The sequence below is a fragment of the Lynx rufus genome, unplaced genomic scaffold (assembly GCF_022079265.1).
Source record: "Lynx rufus isolate CCGP_SWC_20201006 ecotype Redwood Valley unplaced genomic scaffold, mLynRuf1.p SCAF_3, whole genome shotgun sequence".
Taxonomy (NCBI): Eukaryota; Metazoa; Chordata; class Mammalia; order Carnivora; family Felidae; genus Lynx; species Lynx rufus.
The window spans coordinates 181,218,571-181,237,224 of NW_025814845.1; the positions used below are offsets into that span (position 1 = coordinate 181,218,571).

General features: G+C 38.6%; 1 protein-coding gene across 3 annotated transcripts in view; it reads left to right on the forward strand.

Annotated features, from left to right (window-relative positions):
• The first annotated feature begins 4,291 nt into the window (after positions 1-4,291).
• The window catches only part of MICU3 (mitochondrial calcium uptake family member 3), a 110,673-nt gene continuing 96,310 nt past the window's right edge, over positions 4,292-18,654 (forward strand). For all 3 annotated transcript variants that reach the window (XR_006964431.1, XM_047092098.1, XM_047092099.1), the window contains exon 1: positions 4,292-4,681. Coding sequence is in view for 2 of the 3 variants with exons in the window: in XM_047092098.1 (XP_046948054.1) it covers positions 4,292-4,681 (390 nt within the window). In the remaining variant the exon portion in view is untranslated. The remainder of the gene's footprint in view (positions 4,682-18,654) is intronic.

Here is an 18,654-nt window from a genome sequence, read left to right on the forward strand (position 1 = left end):
CCAACAGTTTTAGAAAGATTGTATTATTAGTCATGCTTGCGTAATGGATGGTCATTATATTGCTCTGAGGGTATTCTCTTTCAGAAGACAGCTTTTAATGGGCAGAGAAGTTTCAATCACTATAAGGCATGGAAATGACTATGGGGCAACTGAGAAAGGCCTCACTTATTTTCAGGCACGAGAAGGCTTTGCTAATAGCAGGTCTGAGCGGCTGTTCCTTGTTTCCCAAATATATGAGAAAACAAGTTCTTGCCACCCAATGGAGGACAAAAACAGCAAGAATTGAACAGTGAGACACTTGGCAAAGACCCTGGAAATCATATAAAGTCAGAAACTATGTAAATCAGACTGGACAGATATAATAGTCAAAGTGGGTTTATTTCTTGTCTTAAAGTTAAGAACTTAAATGTGTACAACTGACAGCTTGGTTGTTGTCACCAGTGAGATCTGTAATAACAAAAAGGGAAGGAAGTATCAAGGTCAATTCACTGACCTTCAGCCATGGATCGTGCTGGGATTCCTCCAAAGACCAAAAGAATCTGATGGAACCCTGTTGCTTTAAGGCTTGAAGTCCAGCAGGATTATGCCAAAATATGATATGTACACGGAGGACTTCAAATCACAAAATTTATTATTCCCAAATCAACCCTTCTCCACAACCACACTCTATCTCTGATCCTTCCTTGCCAACCCCTTGCTTTCTCCTTTCAGTCTTCTGTTTGCATTAATTGTATTTCCAGATATGCAACTTGGTTTATCAGCTCCTTTAGCCTCTGATGAAGTACTTTATTTCCTTGTCTCCTGAATTGCCTTTCCATCTTGGCCTCTTCCCCCTACAACGATAAAAAATTCCCTTCTTCATTTAAATTTTTTTTTCAACGTTTATTTATTTTTGGGACAGAGAGAGACAGAGCATGAACGGGCGAGGGGCAGAGAGAGAGGGAGACACAGAATCGGAAACAGGCTCCAGGCTCTGAGCCATCAGCCCAGAGCCCGACGCGGGGCTCGAACTCACGGACCGCGAGATCGTGACCTGGCTGAAGTCGGACGCTTAACCGACTGCGCCACCCAGGCGCCCCCCCTTCTTCATTTAATAAACATTTATTGAGGCCCTACTCTGTGCCAGCCCCTGGACTAAATACAGGCTCTGGCCTAATAGAACTTAGACACAGCTTAGTTTAGACTAAGGGGGGAAACAGGGGACAAAACGTTGTCAGTTTGTCTTTGGGGGCAGAAGATAGTCAAAAGAAAAAACAGACCCTTAGTGACTTGGGTCATTTGTTTTCATAGCACTGGATGCTGAAGAATGGAGTTCCAGACTCCTAGTGGCTAGCCCCATGAAGACCAAAGACCAAGAAAACACTGTGACCCCAGAAAACACATCTCCCCCACCACTTTCTCCTTTAAATTTGTTAATTGTACCTGAAGATGGGGACAATATATATGACAACTTTCCCAAGACACAAGGGACTTCCTGAAGCTTTGCTCTTTGGGTGGTAGCTTCCCTCTGTCGGAATTGAGTGCACCTGCTGGTAGGGGGCTCATATGCCCCGATGTAGAACCTTAGATAAAACTGCTCCTTTTTTTAACTAGTCAAGATTTCAGAGTTCAGAGTTAGTAACATAAGGTGAGAGGAATATTTTAATAGGAGTTTTGTTAAGCAAGACATTTCTGCCTAGGCATGACACATATTACACTTAAAGTTCACATTTCCAAAATGTAAAAGTCACTCATTTTTTTGCAATTTAAAAAGTAGTGAAAAGTTAAAATAACTAGGTGATAGTATGGAATTTTAATTGGGAAGTATTAAAGCAATTGTAGGGCAGTTGTAGGTTTTGAAAAGAGAAATGACACGTGAAAAATGCTCTGAAGTATTTATATATGCTTTACTGGTATGCTTGGAGCATTTTGGTTAATTAGGACCGTGGGCTTGGAAGGTGATCACCTATTCAATTCTATTATTGTACAGGAAGCTGTGTCTTCCAAAGCATTATAAGGTTATGTTACTGAGACAGCAAAATCAAGAGTCCAAATCTTTTGCTGGCTAGTTTATCACTCTATATTGATAAATATGCTTCCTTGAAAAACCTTCTTTTGGCTTGATCCCTGCTGTTGTAAACATTTAAAAATGCTTCAGAACATTTCTTTTTGCTTAGACCATAGTGAACATAAATGAATGTTTTTTTGAATGTGTAGACTCTCACTGTGGAGTAGGGACATTTTTTGGATATCATTAACGTGCAGGAGAATTGACAAAATTTGAAGAGGGGCGCCTGGGTGGCTCAGTTGGTTCATCGTCTGACTCTGGATTTTGGTTCAGGTCATGACCTCTCAGTTCGTAAGTTTGAACCCCGTGTCGGGCTCTGCACTGACAGTTCAGAGCCCGTTTGGAATTCTCTCTCCTTCTCTCTCTGCCCCCACTCCACTCGTGCTCTCTCTCTCAAAATACATATATAAACTTAAAAAAAAAGAAATTTTGCTTTTTGAGGGAAAGTATTGTGGACAGTTATAAACAGAATAATTTTTGCATACAGAGAGAGCTCTATCCAAAGCCCTGCAGATACTTGACAAACCTAAATCCAGCACCTCTCACAGCAGAACTTGGTTTCTAGCCAGAGAAATGACTTGCAGGGGCTATATTAAATTTATTTGAGCTAGAAAGAACATATATGCGTACTTGAAGTGCGTAGATGGAGACTTTCTGTCATTTTCCTGATCTGTAATATGATGCTACTGTGTTACCACCTTAATTCCCCTTAGAGCTCTTCAGCTTTTAATATGCAGGCAATAAAAATTCATCAGTCTATCCAAGAATTCTGCCATTAGGCCCTGTTGGAAATTTATGAGGAAATCCGGAAATTGTGTTCAGTTCAAAGTAAACAATGCCAGAAAAAGAACTGTGTTATATATCCACAGAGTAAATGTTTCTTTAGGAATACTAAAATTTCCCAAAATTCAGAGAAGGCAGGAATTGAAGGAATCTTGGTGATAATACAAGGAGGCACTGAGCCTTCCTCACAGCATTATTTAAGAACTACAGGATAGAAGTAAAAGAAACATAACGTGATAGCATCCTAACATAAGCACGTTTTTGCCCATCTGCTACAGAGGATTTTTCTGTTTAGTGACTTTAAGAAAATTCCATTAGCCTTCATTAAAAGAAGATATAACTGAGGTGTATCTTATGGATTCCTTATAGGCAAGGGGTTCATGGGAAATGGAAATAGCAGGTTTTGTGTCAGAAAATCTCATTTTGTTTGCCCTTAGTCTTTACAAGAATTGCCTGAATCAACTGATCTAATTCCCTTTGGACTGCAGTTCAATTGAGACAACTGGATTTTGTCATTTACACCCTTAGACCCAGAATATTTTAAGGGATCCTGGCACCATTCCAGAGTCTAGAGACCACAGCTAGCATTACTCAGCCTGCCAAAATTGGGCTCAGGGGCGGGGAAGTGATGAGAATGTCACATACACTTTCTCACAATAGTGACACTGCCAGTGTAGCAAACCAACTTGTATAGCAATTAACAAAAATAGATGACACAATCACACTTACTCTTTTATATTTATACCAACAGCCTCCTCACAAAAGGGTATTTTTCAAGACACTTCTGATTTGTTGGATTAAGGTATGGTAATGTTTAAAAAACAACAACAACACCTATTAACCCTAACTAAAAATCGTTAGCATTCCCCCCATTAAAAGTCCAGAATCTGTCATCGTGTAGTCAAAACAGCCTTTGACTTAATCTGCCATCTTGACGACTTGAGCCACGCTTCTTTTTTATTTTACACCTGAAGGTGCAACTGCAAATTCTTCGTGACCTGTCAGGGGCCTTGACTTTCCCCGAGGGGTGCTACCGACGATCCAAGACCCACCCCGGCGTGCCAAGGCAAAGGGCCAAGGTAGCGGAAGGACGCCTGGACACCCTCGCCCACGAGGGCTCTTTTAAGTTCTGCTGACTTGGCCGTAGCCTGCGGTGTTGGGTTCTCGCGCAGTCAGGTGCTGCCGGGGGGCAGGCGCAGTTATTTGTGACTGCGGGGTGGAGACCTGCGTGCCGGGCGGAGGAGTAGGCGGGATCCGCCCCCTTCGCCGGCGTCTCGCGGCCGGAGACCCCCGGTCGCCCCAGCTGAAGGCCCCCTACAGGGTACCCCAGGCCGCACGTTTGCAGGGGTCGCTCTCGGGCAGCATCGAGCCTCCGCACACAGACTTCTCGCGAGGTTTCGGCGCCCCCCCCCCCCCCTCCTCTCCCGCCCGCTCCTAGTTCTGGTGCGGGCAGCTCCCGCAATGGCTGCACTGCGGAGGCTCCTGTGGCCGCCGCCTCGGCTCCCGCCTCCGCCCTCCCCTCACCATCCTTTCCCAGGGGCGTGGGGGCGGCCGGCGGGGATAGCCCCGGGCCCGCCTGGCCGGCCCTTCTCCTGCCGGGAGGAGGAAGAGGGGGCTGTGGCTGAGGCGGCTTGGAGGCGGCGGAGGCGCTGGGGGGAGCTGAGCATCGCGGCGGCAGCCGGCGGGGGTCTGGTCGGCCTCGTGTGCTACCAGCTGTACGGGGACCCTAGGGCCGACTCCGCCTGGACCCCCGCCCTCGAGCGCCCCTCGGAGAGCTCGGCCTCAGAGCCGGAGGACCCGCCCCGCGGCCGGGGGCTGATTCCCATCCCCGTGGCGGCTGCCAAGGAAACGGTAGGTGCGTGAGCGCGTGCGCGCTCTGGGGCTGCCCGAAGGTGACGCTGGAGGGTAGGGCCCCCAGGTGTTCCACCTGAGCTCGGGGAGGGGAAGTGTGACAGTCATGCTCGGTGCGCTGGGGACTGTGGGCCCCTGTGACACCGGACATCGGAGGTTGTGGCAGCGTGAGCTCTGCGGCCGCAGACGGGGACCTCCTGTGAGTGAGACTGAGACCTAGGCCAGGCGGGCAGCCCAGGGGTTGGTCACCCAGCTGTTGGGAAGATACAGATGATGCTGCCATTGAGGCCAGGACCTTAAAGGTGGCTGCAGGTACCACCTGCCAACCAAAACCTCAAACCAAGACAAAATAAAACGAGAAAACGGCCGCCAAGAAGTCAACAGGCAGAAAGTGGGGAGCTGGGTATTTGAGAGATAGGAACTGTCAGGCTGGGCCGGACAACAGCAAATGATCCAGGAGGTCCTGTGCCGTAGGAGGAGCTTTGAAGCAGTGGTCTGAGGTCTTAGGAGCGGCTACATTATTGTATAGCAGTTTAGTAGTCCCAAGGGTATTCTAATTCCGTCCTCAACACAGAAATTCTTTTAAGTATAGGACAGCACAAATAGGAAACTGAATGAAGCTAACTCCTACAGAAGATCTTCAAATGGAAATGTTCAAGTATCATTATGTCATTGATAATATAAGGTAAAGATGAGAGTAAGACAAGTGAGTAAAGGGGTACGATGTGTTTTTTTTTTTTGTCCTATCAGTATGTTTAATAGTCATGTAAATGACTAGGAGTTATCTAGGAAAATTTCCTTTTTAAGACTTAAGAGTGTGAAGGGCTTAGATGACAGTAATTTAGAAAAGAGACAGCTATTCTGTTTTTAACTTTAATGAAAGGTATAGATGCTTTATTCTTTGCCCAAATATATGTTGGTTGTATGATGTAAGTGCATTAGTTCTTTTGGTGGAAGTTGTTAATGCATTTAAACCCAGGAATCTACTGTATGGACCTTCTAATTGCAAATCACAAATACACAGCATAAAGTACTTTTATACGATGAATATTTAAAATACTAGCAGCAGATACCCTCAACTGTCATCTCCTACTCCTCTTCTCCCTTCCTCCTGATTGACCAAGACAGAATTTTTAATCAACCATGGTTGATCTGGGAACAGATTGGGCAGGTAGGGAGCATTATAACAGTATTTTCTTCTTTTTAAAAATTAATATTCCTTTTAAAGTTGAGACAGTATTATGTAGTTTTTAAAAGACCATGCTTAATGGTGTCTTTCTCATAGAATTAGGGGAGTTAAATGAGTTAATACATTTTAAATAGTTAAAATTGTAGTGAGCATTACACTAGCATGTAGTGAGGGTTCAGTAAATTTGTTTTTGTAATTTTATTAATGTATTTACTTACGTATATTTATTATGACATAATTAGTGTTTGTAAAAATTCCTGTAAAAATAATACCAAAGCACTTTTGTCTTACTCTTCCTGAGTCTCCAATCATACAATTTGATTGTTACTCCTTTTGTAATCAACTTTTTTCCCCGCTCTGAAAACTTTTATAATTTCTTTTTACCCCTGGTATTTGAAACTTTCACAATAATGAGCTTTGTGTGGGCATTTTTTTTCCATTTATTGTAATGGAACTTGAGGAATAGAATATGGAAATTCATGTTAAAAGTTCTGTATACTTTTCTTGTATTATTTCTTTGACAATTTCACCTTATCCATTTTCTCTGTTTTCTTTTTCTGGAACCTCTGTTAGCTTGAAGTTACACCTCCCAACAGATCCTAATCTAATCTTCTATTCTGACTTTTTAATCTTTTTGTTTGCTTGCTTGTTTGTATGGGAAATATCTTTGACTTTATCTCCCATCTGTCCTGTTGAGAGTTTTATTTCAGCTAGGCTGGTTTTAAATTCAAAACTATTTGTTGTTCTCTAATGTTCTTGTGGTATAGCATTTTGTTTTATTTTTTGGCTGCTAATAATCTATATTAAGGATATTAATTATAGTTTTGTTTTTAAATTCTCTTACCCTTTATGCATTGTATTGTTTCCTCTAGGTTCGATTTTATTCTTGTTTGATTTTTTAAGCCCTCACTTTCAATTTGGAAGTTTTCCTCACATATCTGGGGTTGTTGCCTATCTATATATGAGAGCTACTCAGAACTATTTGTTGTGTGTGTGTGTGTGTGTGTGTGTGTGTGTGTGTGTGTGTATTAAAACGTTTATGCTGTCAACCTGTGGTCTAAAGCAAAATTGGGGTAATCATAGAAATTATTGAATATAAAACTTAATATGCTTGTCTATAAGGCTGTTTCACGATGTCTATTTGCTGATATATATACTTACAATTTACCTTCCTTTCTGTCAGTATATTTTCTTCTCTGAACTATGCAGAATGGATTCAGCAGCATTGGCTGATCATTTCAAGAGAGTTTGGGTAGGAATAGAGTATGCAGCAAGCACAATTAACATGCATTTACATGCAAAACTAAGTAATGTGCAGAATTTAAATTTTGCCTTATCCTGCAGATATTTTTTTTTTTTTAACGTTTATTTTTGAGACAGAGAGAGACAGAGCATGAACGGGGGAGGGTCAGAGAGAGAGGGGGAGACACAGCATCTGAAACAGGCTCCGGGTTCTGAGCTGTCAGCACAGAGCCCCACGTGGGGCTTGAACTCACGGACCGCGAGATCATGACCTGAGCCAAAGTCGGCCGCTTAACCGACTGAGCCACCCAGGCGCCCCTGCAGATAGTTTTTAATACTTGTATGTTCTTCATACAGAAGAAAGTGTTCCTTGCTTCACAAGGTCATGAGATTCTCCTGGGGCCCAAAAATGCTGAGGCTGGACTTCTAGGCCTGATGCCTTTATATTGAACAAAATCAATCTTCCAAACCCCACTTCTGTTTGAACTCCACACTGTTGATTTTTCTCTTGGAATGGCAAAAAAGGACAACTTCTTCTAGAAAAAGACATATACTCACAAGATAAATTTGTATAGCATCAACTGCAGCCATCTTTACCACATTTGGACTGTAGATGTTCAATTAATTGGTCCACTTAAAATTTTGGTGAAAGCAGGGAGCTATGAAATAGTACATATATAATATAGACTTTATTTTATCAATTTAAAACATTTAAGTGTAAATGCCTCTGTTAATTTGGATGTGAAATCAGGTTATTTTCTTTGAGGAGGAGTCAAATGATTGGTGTTCTCCTTATCTTTGCATAAGTTGCTTCTATAATTTATCACCTGTAATTTCCAGATTCATTTATACAAAGTACATTTGTAAACTAATGTAATCTCAGAACCCTTCTAGATTGTTACGATTTGTTTTTAAAGCCAGGTATATTGAGTTATGTTTTTTTGGGTGTATGTGTGTATGTAATCACCATCTGTCACCATACATTATTACAATCTTACTGACTGTAGTCCCTATGCTGTACTTTATATCTCCATGACTTATTTATTTTATAACTAGAAGTTTATACCTCTTAATCCTCTTAACTATTTTGCTTATCCTCCCACCCACCTCCCTTCTGGAAGCCACCAGTTTTTTCTTTGTATTTAAAGTCTGTTTATTCATTTGTTTGTTTTGTTTTTTAGATCCCACATAATCATGAAATCATATCAATTTGTCTTTCACTGTTGGACTTATTTCACTTAGCATAATACCATCTAGGTCCAACCATGTTGTCACAAATGGTAAGGATCTCGTTCCTTTTTATGACTGAATAATATTCCATTATGTATATGTGCATGCCCCATCTTCTTTATGTATTTATTTATTAGTAGACACTAGGTTGTTTCCATATCTTGGCTATTGTAAATAACACTGTGATAAACATACAAGTCATGTATCTTTTTGAGTTAGCATATACCTTTAGTCTTATACCTTTTTTCTTTGGGTAAATGCCTAGTAGTGGAGTTACTGGTACTCAGAAGCTATTGTACTTGAGGATGGCTTTTAATTTGGTGACCTAGACTTTTTAATAGAGTGGTATCCAAATGTCAGTGTTTTGTAAGTCCTTTTCTCTGGTGTCATTGAGTTACTCCAAAGAATAGGAAAGGTTGGAGGAGCTGTAGTCTAGATGCAGGTGCACGTGCACCTGTATGTGAGAGCCCGTGTGTTGGAGAAGTCTCCAATGATGTTCTTACCTGTCGTTATCTAATGCTCTGTTTGCAGCCCCATCACTTCCTCTACTTTCACAGCTCCTTGGATTCCCAAGACCTTCCCTTTCTGGGGTCTGTAACTCGAATCAGCTTACTTCCATTTGGTCTCTTCCTCCAGGATACTCCTGTATTGCCTTTGTTCCTCTAACTCACTTATCACTGCTGCATCTCCTCCATTTTATAAAACTTATATAAATTCTCTTAATCGTTTCGGTCTCCTCTCCTTTTCTCTGGCTTAGTTCATGTATGCTTCTACCTTTATTTTTTTAATTTTTTTTAATGTTTATTTATTTTCGAGAGAGACAGTGGGGGAGGGGCGGAGAGGGAGGGGGACAGAGGATCCAAAGCGAGCTCCATCCTGACAGCAGAGAGCCTGACATGGGGCTTGAACTCACGAATCACAAGATGATGACTTGAGCTGAAGTTGGACGCTTCACCGACTGAGCCACCCAAGCGCCCCTGCTTCTACCTTAAAAAAAAAAAAAAATTCCGGGGCGCCTGGGTGGCTCAGTCGGTTAAGCTTCCGACTTTGGCTCAGGTCATGATCTCACGGTCCGTGAGTTCGAGCCCCGCGTCAGGCTCTGTGCTGACCGCTCAGAGCCTGGAGCCTGTTTCGGATTCTGTGTCTCCCTCTCTCTCTGACCCTCCCCATCCATGCTCTGTCTCTCTCTGTCTCAAAAATAAATAAACGTTAAAAAAAATTTAAAAAAAAATTCCTTTACTGTGATATTAATGTGTTTAAGAGAGGAAGGGGTTGAAAGAAACTCATGAGGTCTGTCTGCCATTTTGTCAGAAATATTTTAAACCTGTGTTGCCACTTCATTTATTATGCTTTTCTCCCCCCCTTTTTTTATTATGCTTTTATTACGAATTTCTTGAGGTAGTAGAAATGATTCCTTTTGAGGTTTAAAACTGTACTAAGAAAGTTGATGCTTAAAGCCTCTTTTACTCATCATGTTACACTAAATATAAGCCTAGCAATAAATTAACCTGTACATGTGATGAGAGTGTATAATTTAACTGATAGGCATGAACAGCAGTAACTTACAGATCCACAGTTCTATTACTGTAACCTTGAAGATTTTTGTTTTTAAAACATTGCCTCTCAACTTCCTGCAGAAGGCTTTCCCTGACTCTATTAAAATACCCTGGCTTATCCTATACCCGCAGATGATGACTTTTGCAATTCTATGTTAATTGTCTTCTCTGCTTTTTTTTAGCCCTTTAAGAGGCATTGTGTTGGTCTTGGTTACCTTTATATCTTCATTGCTTGGTACGGGGCCTAACCCTGGTAGACACACAATAAATATTTGTCAAGTGAATAAGCCCATGCTAAACATTTACATGGGACATACACACTGAAAAGCACAACCACATTCTGTGAGAACTAATAATTTTAGTATTTTGTCCCACTAAATGCTGGTTATTTATAGCATTAGAATTGGGAAGACTTTAGTCAAGGTCAAAATTCCAGGCTTTGGGAGACCAGTCACGTGACACTATTTATTTTAATTGTGCAAGTTTGGCTTGCCAAAATTTCTCAGTAGACATGGCCTTTATAAATATTATAAAAAGATGTTGACAAGATTCTGCTTAGAACCTTACAAAAGCTTTATTTTTATTAGGGGAAAAATTTTGTTCTAGAACTGCCTTTTTGTTTAAGGTCCAGAGTAAAAAAATTTAGATTGCTTAATACACTTTCATCCATATTTTACTTATTGTACAGAACACATCTATTTTTGACTTGCATCTCTTAAAAAGTTTTAAGCAACTTAATTTAGTTTTACTCTCAAATGGAGAAGACAACAATATTTGTATCTCTTTGGTAGAGTTCTATAATAATTGCTAATAATCATGCATTTTTAATTTCTTTCACTGTATATCTTTCCCAACTTCTTTTTAAGGTAGCACATTTTGAGACATGAGGTTATGCTTATTCTTTCCCAGAATATTGAAGAATTTGCTAGATGTATAAATGTAGAAGATTGCCAACTTTTTATAGACTGAGAGAAGCCACAAAGATGTAAAACTGAAGATAGGCTAATTCTGTGTAGAAGAACATTGTTGTAGAGAAGGCTAAATTAAGTGCCTGATCCCCTCTTTGGTCACTCTGTGACAAATCCACCAAATTCTACCCTCTTTCCTTCTAGTGGCCTATGTTACAGATTCACATGCTATGATTTAGGTGTATGTATATATCTTTTTTCTAAGTAAATCACAGAATAAAATTTGGATGAATTTGAAAAAAAATATATCCTCTTTCTGGTTACATCAAACTAAGAGTTATAAAACCATGTGCCTCTTTTGTCTGGGTTGCAATGAAAGATAGTTACAACATTTTATAGGTATCTTTTTATTCAGATTCACGCTGGGAATTCGGAATTGAAACTGTCATGACTTTCCACTTGAATTTAAAAAAAAATCTCATCTCTAATTCTCTTCTAAGAATTGGAAATTGTCAAATAATGCACAGCGGTCAGTTTGAATGAAGGTGTATACAGGTATTTTCCTTTGATCTATATAATCTCCCTTAAAAAAAGAAAAACATTTAATTCTATTTTGAATTGGAATTCAAGTAAATAGTATTTGGGCTTAATGTGACTTCCTAATTGATTCTAACATTCTCACATGTAATTCTGTTTATGTAATTTGAGGCTGGACTGTTTATAAGTACTAAGTAAAATGTAGCTTCCCTCTCATTGATTGAATAAATAATTTATCTTTAATAATTTTTGAAAAATGGATGCCATTTTCTACCTAATTATTAAAGACACTTGAGATTATTAAAACAATTATATTAGTCCTAAATTTTTGAAGTGCCATTGAGGGAGGTTTCGTTCATTCTCCATACAGGACATAAGCTTTGTAGGTCATAAGGTTTTAATAAATTCTTATTTAATAACTGAATGACTGAATTCTAAATCCCGAAATAAGTTATAATATCTTATGATTACAGTTCTTTAGAAAGCTTGCTTTTACAAAATCATCTCATCCATGCAAATTTGCATTTGACTTTAGAGATTAGAAAATTAGTGCAAGATAAAATAATGGATGTATTACCTCATTGTGTTATCTGTGAGGATTAATGATTGGACACGGAGTCATAGCATTTGTAGTAGATGTGAATTAATAACTAATTTCAGTTTCATGAAGTAGTAAATGCAGAGTACATACATTTTTGTTTCCTTCTCTCGCTCTAAGCATATGAAAAGCCAGAAGATTTATTCTCTTTCGAGTCCTTAGTCTTTCAGTATTAAATACTTTGTTTATCTTATTTTGAGATGGTTGCTTATACTCTTGATTTTGGCTCAGGTCATGATCTCCAAGGCCGTGAGTTCGAGCCCCACATGGGGCTCTGTGCTGGCCAGCACGGAGCTTTCTTGGGATTCTGTTTCCCTCTCTCTCTGTCTATCCCCTGCGCTCACCCTCTCTCAAAAATAAATAAATAAACATTAAAAAAGAAAGAGTCATAAGGATACACTGATGGATTTTTAGCATGAGGCATGAGGATGATATAATCAAATTTGCTTTTTTGGACTATTACTTGACTGGATGGGGAATTAGAGGGAGGGATGGAATGCTAAAAAGGAGGAGGCCAGGTAAGATGCTGTTGCTTCTCTGATGAGAACGTCAGAGGGTATGATTCTCTATATTCTTTAATTAAAAAAAATACGTTTTGGACAGTTTTTATCCATAATATTTCTTTAGACAATAAATGGTTATGACTTTACTAGAAGAATAACAATGAAGCAATGAGAATTTGCCGCACTGGAGAGAGATTAAGGAGGTAGGATCAACAGGATTGGATTTTAGGGATGAGAGAGTTGGAAGAGTCTGGGGTGATCCCCACGTGTTTGTCTTGGGCTCTAGGTGGACTGTGCAGCAAGTTCACAGAGACCGGGTCCTCAGGAGGAAAAAGTCGGGGGGAGTGTGCAAGGATTATGTTTTTATTTGTACAGTGGATCAAGTTATCTTTTGGACAGCGGAAGAGAAATCTCCAGTTGGATACACATAGGTCAGAAGCTCAGGAGAGAAATCTGTACTATAGCAATAGATTTGGAAATCATCAAGTGTTGAAAGTCCTAAGAATGGATGACATTGTTCAGAATATGTAGAACATGAAGAGAAAAGCATGTAAGGAAAGAGTCCTGGTGAGCATCAGTGATTTAAAAGACTGTCAGAAAATAGAACTGTGCAAAAAGCTGAGAAGTAAGGTCTAGACAGGTAAAGCCAGGAGAGTCGTGGAAGCCAACAAAAGATAGTACTTCAGATAAGTGCTCCAGTCAGTTTCAGTGAGCTCAGCCAGAGGAGGTCGTCTTAGACGAGAAAGTGAAAGTGTTCACTGGATTCAGCAATGCGATCATGGGTGATCTTGGTGAGGTCTTAGAGGTGAAAATCAGATGATAGTTGGAGAAGTTGAGATAAAGTTAAAGAAAAGAAGATGTGGGCAAGATAAGGTATGTGTTGGCAATCCTCTTATAAATTTGGCCTTGAAGGGGAGGAAGGAGAGACGGTAGTAGATTAAGAAACGTGGAATTGATTTTTTTTGCTTTCGGATGAAAGATCCTTAAATATGTTTAAAAGCTGAAGGAAAGAAGAGGAACACTAAACCCCAAGGAAGAAGAGGGGATAATTGATTTGCCAGGGACCAAGGTACAGATGAGAAATGAAAGTTAAAGCCCAAAAGAAAAAATGTAATCTTAGATAATAGGAACAATGCCATTTCCAGTGTGTAGGAGGAAGGGATGGGAAGACACAGAGATTATACATGTTCACTGGCAACTACCTGAAGGAGTTCTTGCCTGAATGGCTTCTGTTTGCTCTGAAATAGAAGATGATGTCATCTTCTGAGAGCAAGATAATAGAAATTTGTAGAGAAACCATGATAGAGATTTGGGGGAGAGTGGCATATTGAAATGGCCATTAAAAAAACAAACCAACAAACAAGAAACCAACTAGAAAGCCATGAAATCTTTTAGTTTCCTCATGTTTTCTATTTGCAAGGTTAAATACGAGTTTTTAAATGACAAAATGAGTTTTTAACTTGCTCATGAAATGTAGTTTTTCAATGAATATTTTTACATGATCATAGCTTTTGCTGTTTTAATTCTTCTTTATGTTATTCCACTTTTTAAGATATATAAACCTTAGTAGTATGATCTAATTAGTACTTTTTTTACTCATGATGTAATATTTAACTCACATAGGAAATGCAGCAAACTTATAATACAGTAGAGATTTTATTCTTCTGTTTAAACTTGATGGGCAAGTTTAAACCGGAGATTATTAATTCTCACTGATCTCCTGTAATTGTTGTAGCAAACACTGAGAATTTGAGTAACTTTGCTTTGTTTGGTGTAAACACTCTTGTGTTGAAGAAAAATGTGTTTAAAAAAATCAAACAAGTTTTATTTGTGATATTACCTAGCGTTAAAAAAAACACTTAGTCATTTGTGTACTAAACAGGATTTTCTAGATGTTTTTTATCTTCCTCTTTGAGTAACCCTTTACCTCTTTATTCTCTGACGTATTGATAGATTATGTAAGCTAAGTAAAATGTGGAAATTCAGTGCTGTATCATTACTTGATTATCATAGTAAGTGTTCATTGAAGAATTATTTTTCCAAATTGGGAAAGTAGAATTCATGTTTTCTGCTTTATTCCCCATTCACTAAATTACATTTTACTCATTTTAATACTCACCTCCATCTCCAGAATTTAGAATATAGCAAGTGTGTATAAAAGAATTTCAAATAATTCCATTTTTTCTGCTCTTCGATAAGGATGATATCTATCAAATTGATAATATAAATATTCCGTAGTTGAGATATTTAGATTATCCCTTTCTCTGGAAGGGATATAAGGGATTATTCAAACGGCTTGGAACAATTCAAAATGAATTTTCCTAACCAGCTTCACATCAGGTCAGAAAAGTTCCCATGGGTTTAAGGTCCAGTTTAAGCTAGCTCCAGCCTGTTAAAATGAGTTATATTCAAATAGGATCATCTAAACTTCTTCCAACTACAGCTGACCCTTGAACAACAGGGGTTTGTATTGTGCAGGTCCACTTATATGCAGGCTTTTTCCCGCGTAAATACGGTACCATAAATGTATTTTCCTTATGATTTTCTTAAAACATTATCTTTTCTCTAGCTTACTTTATTTTATCATAAGAATACAGCATATAATATAACACAAAATATTTGTTAGTCGACTTTTCATGTTATAGGTAGGGCTTCCTGTTAACAGGAGGCTATTGGTAGTTAAGTTTGGGGGGAATCAAAGGTTATACATGGGTTTTCAACTGCACAGGGTTTGGCGCCCCTAAGTCCTGCGTTGTTCAAGGGGTCAACTGTAATTTTATTCTAAAACTTTACTACTCTAAAGATGGGATGAGACTTATGATTCTCTCTCTGTATACAAACAACATTCATTTTTCGTCCCCAAGAGATTAAGAAAGGTTTTGAAGCTATTGCTATGTCAACCTTAATGATGGACCCCTAAGGGCAGTGGTAGGCGGCTTTTGGACCAGGGTTTGTGGTGAAAGGAGATCAGTGTGACTCAAACTTTCTTTGTCACATGGCTTTCTCCATACTGATTCCTATCCAAATATCCAAATAAATGGGTCACATTAGGATTTTATGTCCTCCTCGTAAAGAATACAGTCCTAGTGACTGTACCAGTTCAGTGCTGTGCACATGTACTGTCACATATGTTCTCCTCTGATCTGCCAGCCCTGGTGATTACTTGATCCTCATGAAAGCCAGATAAGAGTTTTGATTCAAGTATTTTGTAACACAGACTTAATCAAAGTGAATACATCCTATTTGGGGAGTAAGATTAAAATCTCTAATTCGTACTTTGATCTGATATTCTAAGTTTTATTAGAAATACAAATACTGGATGTTATTATGAACTAAATATTTAATTATCAAAAAATAATACATATGTATCACCAAATATTTAAAACGTAGAATTTATCCTGAATTATTATAGTAGTTATTGTCAAATTTTTATAAAACTGCAGGCAAGCGGGCAAACTTATCAAGGTTCCTGCCATTTGCTGGCAAATTCTAGGAGAGTAGCACTTTGTGTCTTTGGTGTTTTACCCGCATCCCTCGCCCAGCAGAATTCAGAACATGGCTTAAGCCAGAGATTGGGTTGCACACTGATCTTAAGTGGAATGGTGAAAATTGAAAATTGGAGGGTTATGAAGAAGTGAACCAGAGAGGGATTATCTGAATGTCAGATAAATAAGAGCAGAAGTTACTCAGGTACCCAGGAGTGTATTATTTGATTTTAGGCTGATAGAGAAGTTCTCAAAATGTGTCTCTTTTGTATTTTTGGTGGTGTGTTTTATTAAGGAAGTTCTCTTAGAATCTACAAAGATAGTGGCTTTTTTTTTTTTTTTTTAGAAAGCGGCATTCTTAAATGTACTGTAAAATTCAAGTATCTGCAGCTGTGCCTTCTTAATTATAGGAGCGCAGAGTGGCTCCCTAGGGAGTTAGTTTAATTCCTGTGGTACTAGTACTAGGACTCAAGGTATGGTGGGTGAGACAGAGGGTCAGAGGTACCTAACCTAGAAAAATTGGTGAAGGAGGGCACTGTGGTATCCTGCTGATTCACTCATAGCACCACATCCTAATCCAAAAGCGATTGTGATCCTCATGTAATTGTCTAGCTTGGAATGATATAGAGCTTCCTCCCTTTCTTTTCCCTCACTTCCTCCCTCCACAATGATCTGCTTACTCATTTCTACTTCTGAGTGCCCTTTCCAACAGCTTTAAACTCAGGGATTAAAGAGATATGGAAATAACATAGGCTGAAATAAGAGAAAACAAGGTACAGTAAAGAGCAGATGGCTTGGGATCAAAAGAAATGAGTCAAGATAATGACTTTGCCTTTACTTACCTTGACCCCCTGTATAGCAGGGTCAGCACCTTTTAATTGCCTTTCACAAGTCTCAGAAAAGCACTTTTATTTACATTTTATTGGCCAGAATATAGTCAAAATAGTCATTTTTTTTAGCTTACGTAACTGCAACAAAGCCTGATGGATGTTACCTTTATTTTATGTGCTATTGTGCCTAGCTAAAAATCAGAGTTCTCTTCGTAGGGAAAAAAGAGAATGAGTAATAGGTATCTATCAGTCTTTCTTAGGTGTGAAGTATATTGTATTAGGAAAATGACTTTTTTTTTTGAAACTGACTTCTAAATGAAATGAAAATGCTCATAAATAATGAAATGCCCATTTAATAAAATAAATGGTTTAGACTTCTGGTTCTTGTAATACAGCATACTATAAATCTGTCATAAAAATATTTCAGGCATTCTTTTAAATACCTTACTGTACTCAGGAAATTAAGGGAAATTGCCAGGGGCAGAAATAAGGAGGAAACTAACTAGAACAGCATGAGCTGTGGCTTACGTGGGCGAGCGATGGGTTATTATTCATAGAATTATAGGGACTTGGATTTTAATGCCGACTTAAGGACAGAAACAAGACCTTGAAAAGTTGAAGCTGAGACACCTAGAGCCCTCATCAGAAGATGGACTAGAAAAATACCATTCCTCTCATTTTGATGACAAGGAGACCTGTAGATGTCTGCCTGAACTCCACATGGAAAAAAAAAAATCTGAGAATGTATAAACATGGTCCCTTACTACCTCATATGGGTTCAGAGTTAGAACTTATGTTACCCGAACAGAAAAAAAGCTGATGTCACTGACAGAAAGAAATACAAAACTTTTTTGAAGGGAAATACTTTGAACATTAACTATATGTAATTCCTACAGAGAAGGTCTGGAAGAGGATAAACTCATAACCCAAAGGTACAAAATATATGAAGTTTTATTAAAAAAAAAAAAAGTTAAACTGAATGGATTCCTAACAAAGAATAGGATAATTTGGTTGAATCTGTAATTTAAGTATTTGAGAATGATTAAAGATAGTGAAAACTCAGTATGAAAAAGAATAGGTAGATTACAATAAAGAATCAAATAGAATTTGTAGAAATGTGAAATATAGACATTGAAGGTTAGGTAGGTAAAGCAGCATATACGACATAATTGAAGAGGCCATTAGTAATCTGGAAGATAATTTTGAAGAAACTACACAGAATATAACACTTTTAAAGAATTGGTAAATAGTAAGGAAATTTTGAGAGACATGAAAAATAAACTGGGTCTAAAATTTGTCTCTTAAGGGGTTACAGACTGAGAGAGAGAAGCAATATCCTAAGAGAAATAGTTAAACAGTTCTCAGAAAAGAACAAAGATGTTAATTCCCAGATTTAGAAAGCATAAACAAAGATACATCTGTATTTAGTCAGAATGTAGGAAAACTGTAAAATCAAAGATAAAGAGAAGCAGGACAGGTTTATACTAGGGATAGTAGTTGGCCTGATTGAAGGAAGGCTAATTTGTGGCAATGGATAGAAGCCCGAAGACAGTATAATATGTCTTCAAAATGCTGAGAGAAAGTAACTGCCATCTTAGGTTTCTATACCTAACTAAATTGTCATTTAGGAATGAGTATAAAATAAATTAATTTTTAAGGATTGAAACAGTTTACCAGTTTCAGATCATCTTTGAAAGACCTATTAAAGAGTGGATATGAGGAGGAAATTAACATAAAATAAAGGGTGAAATTCAAGAAGGAATAGTGAGTAAATAAATAGAACTACTCTATAATCCAGCAATTGCATTATTAGGTATGTACCCAAAGGATAAAAAATACAGATTCGAAGGGATACACACACCCTGGTGTTTGTAGCAGCATTATCAACAATACCC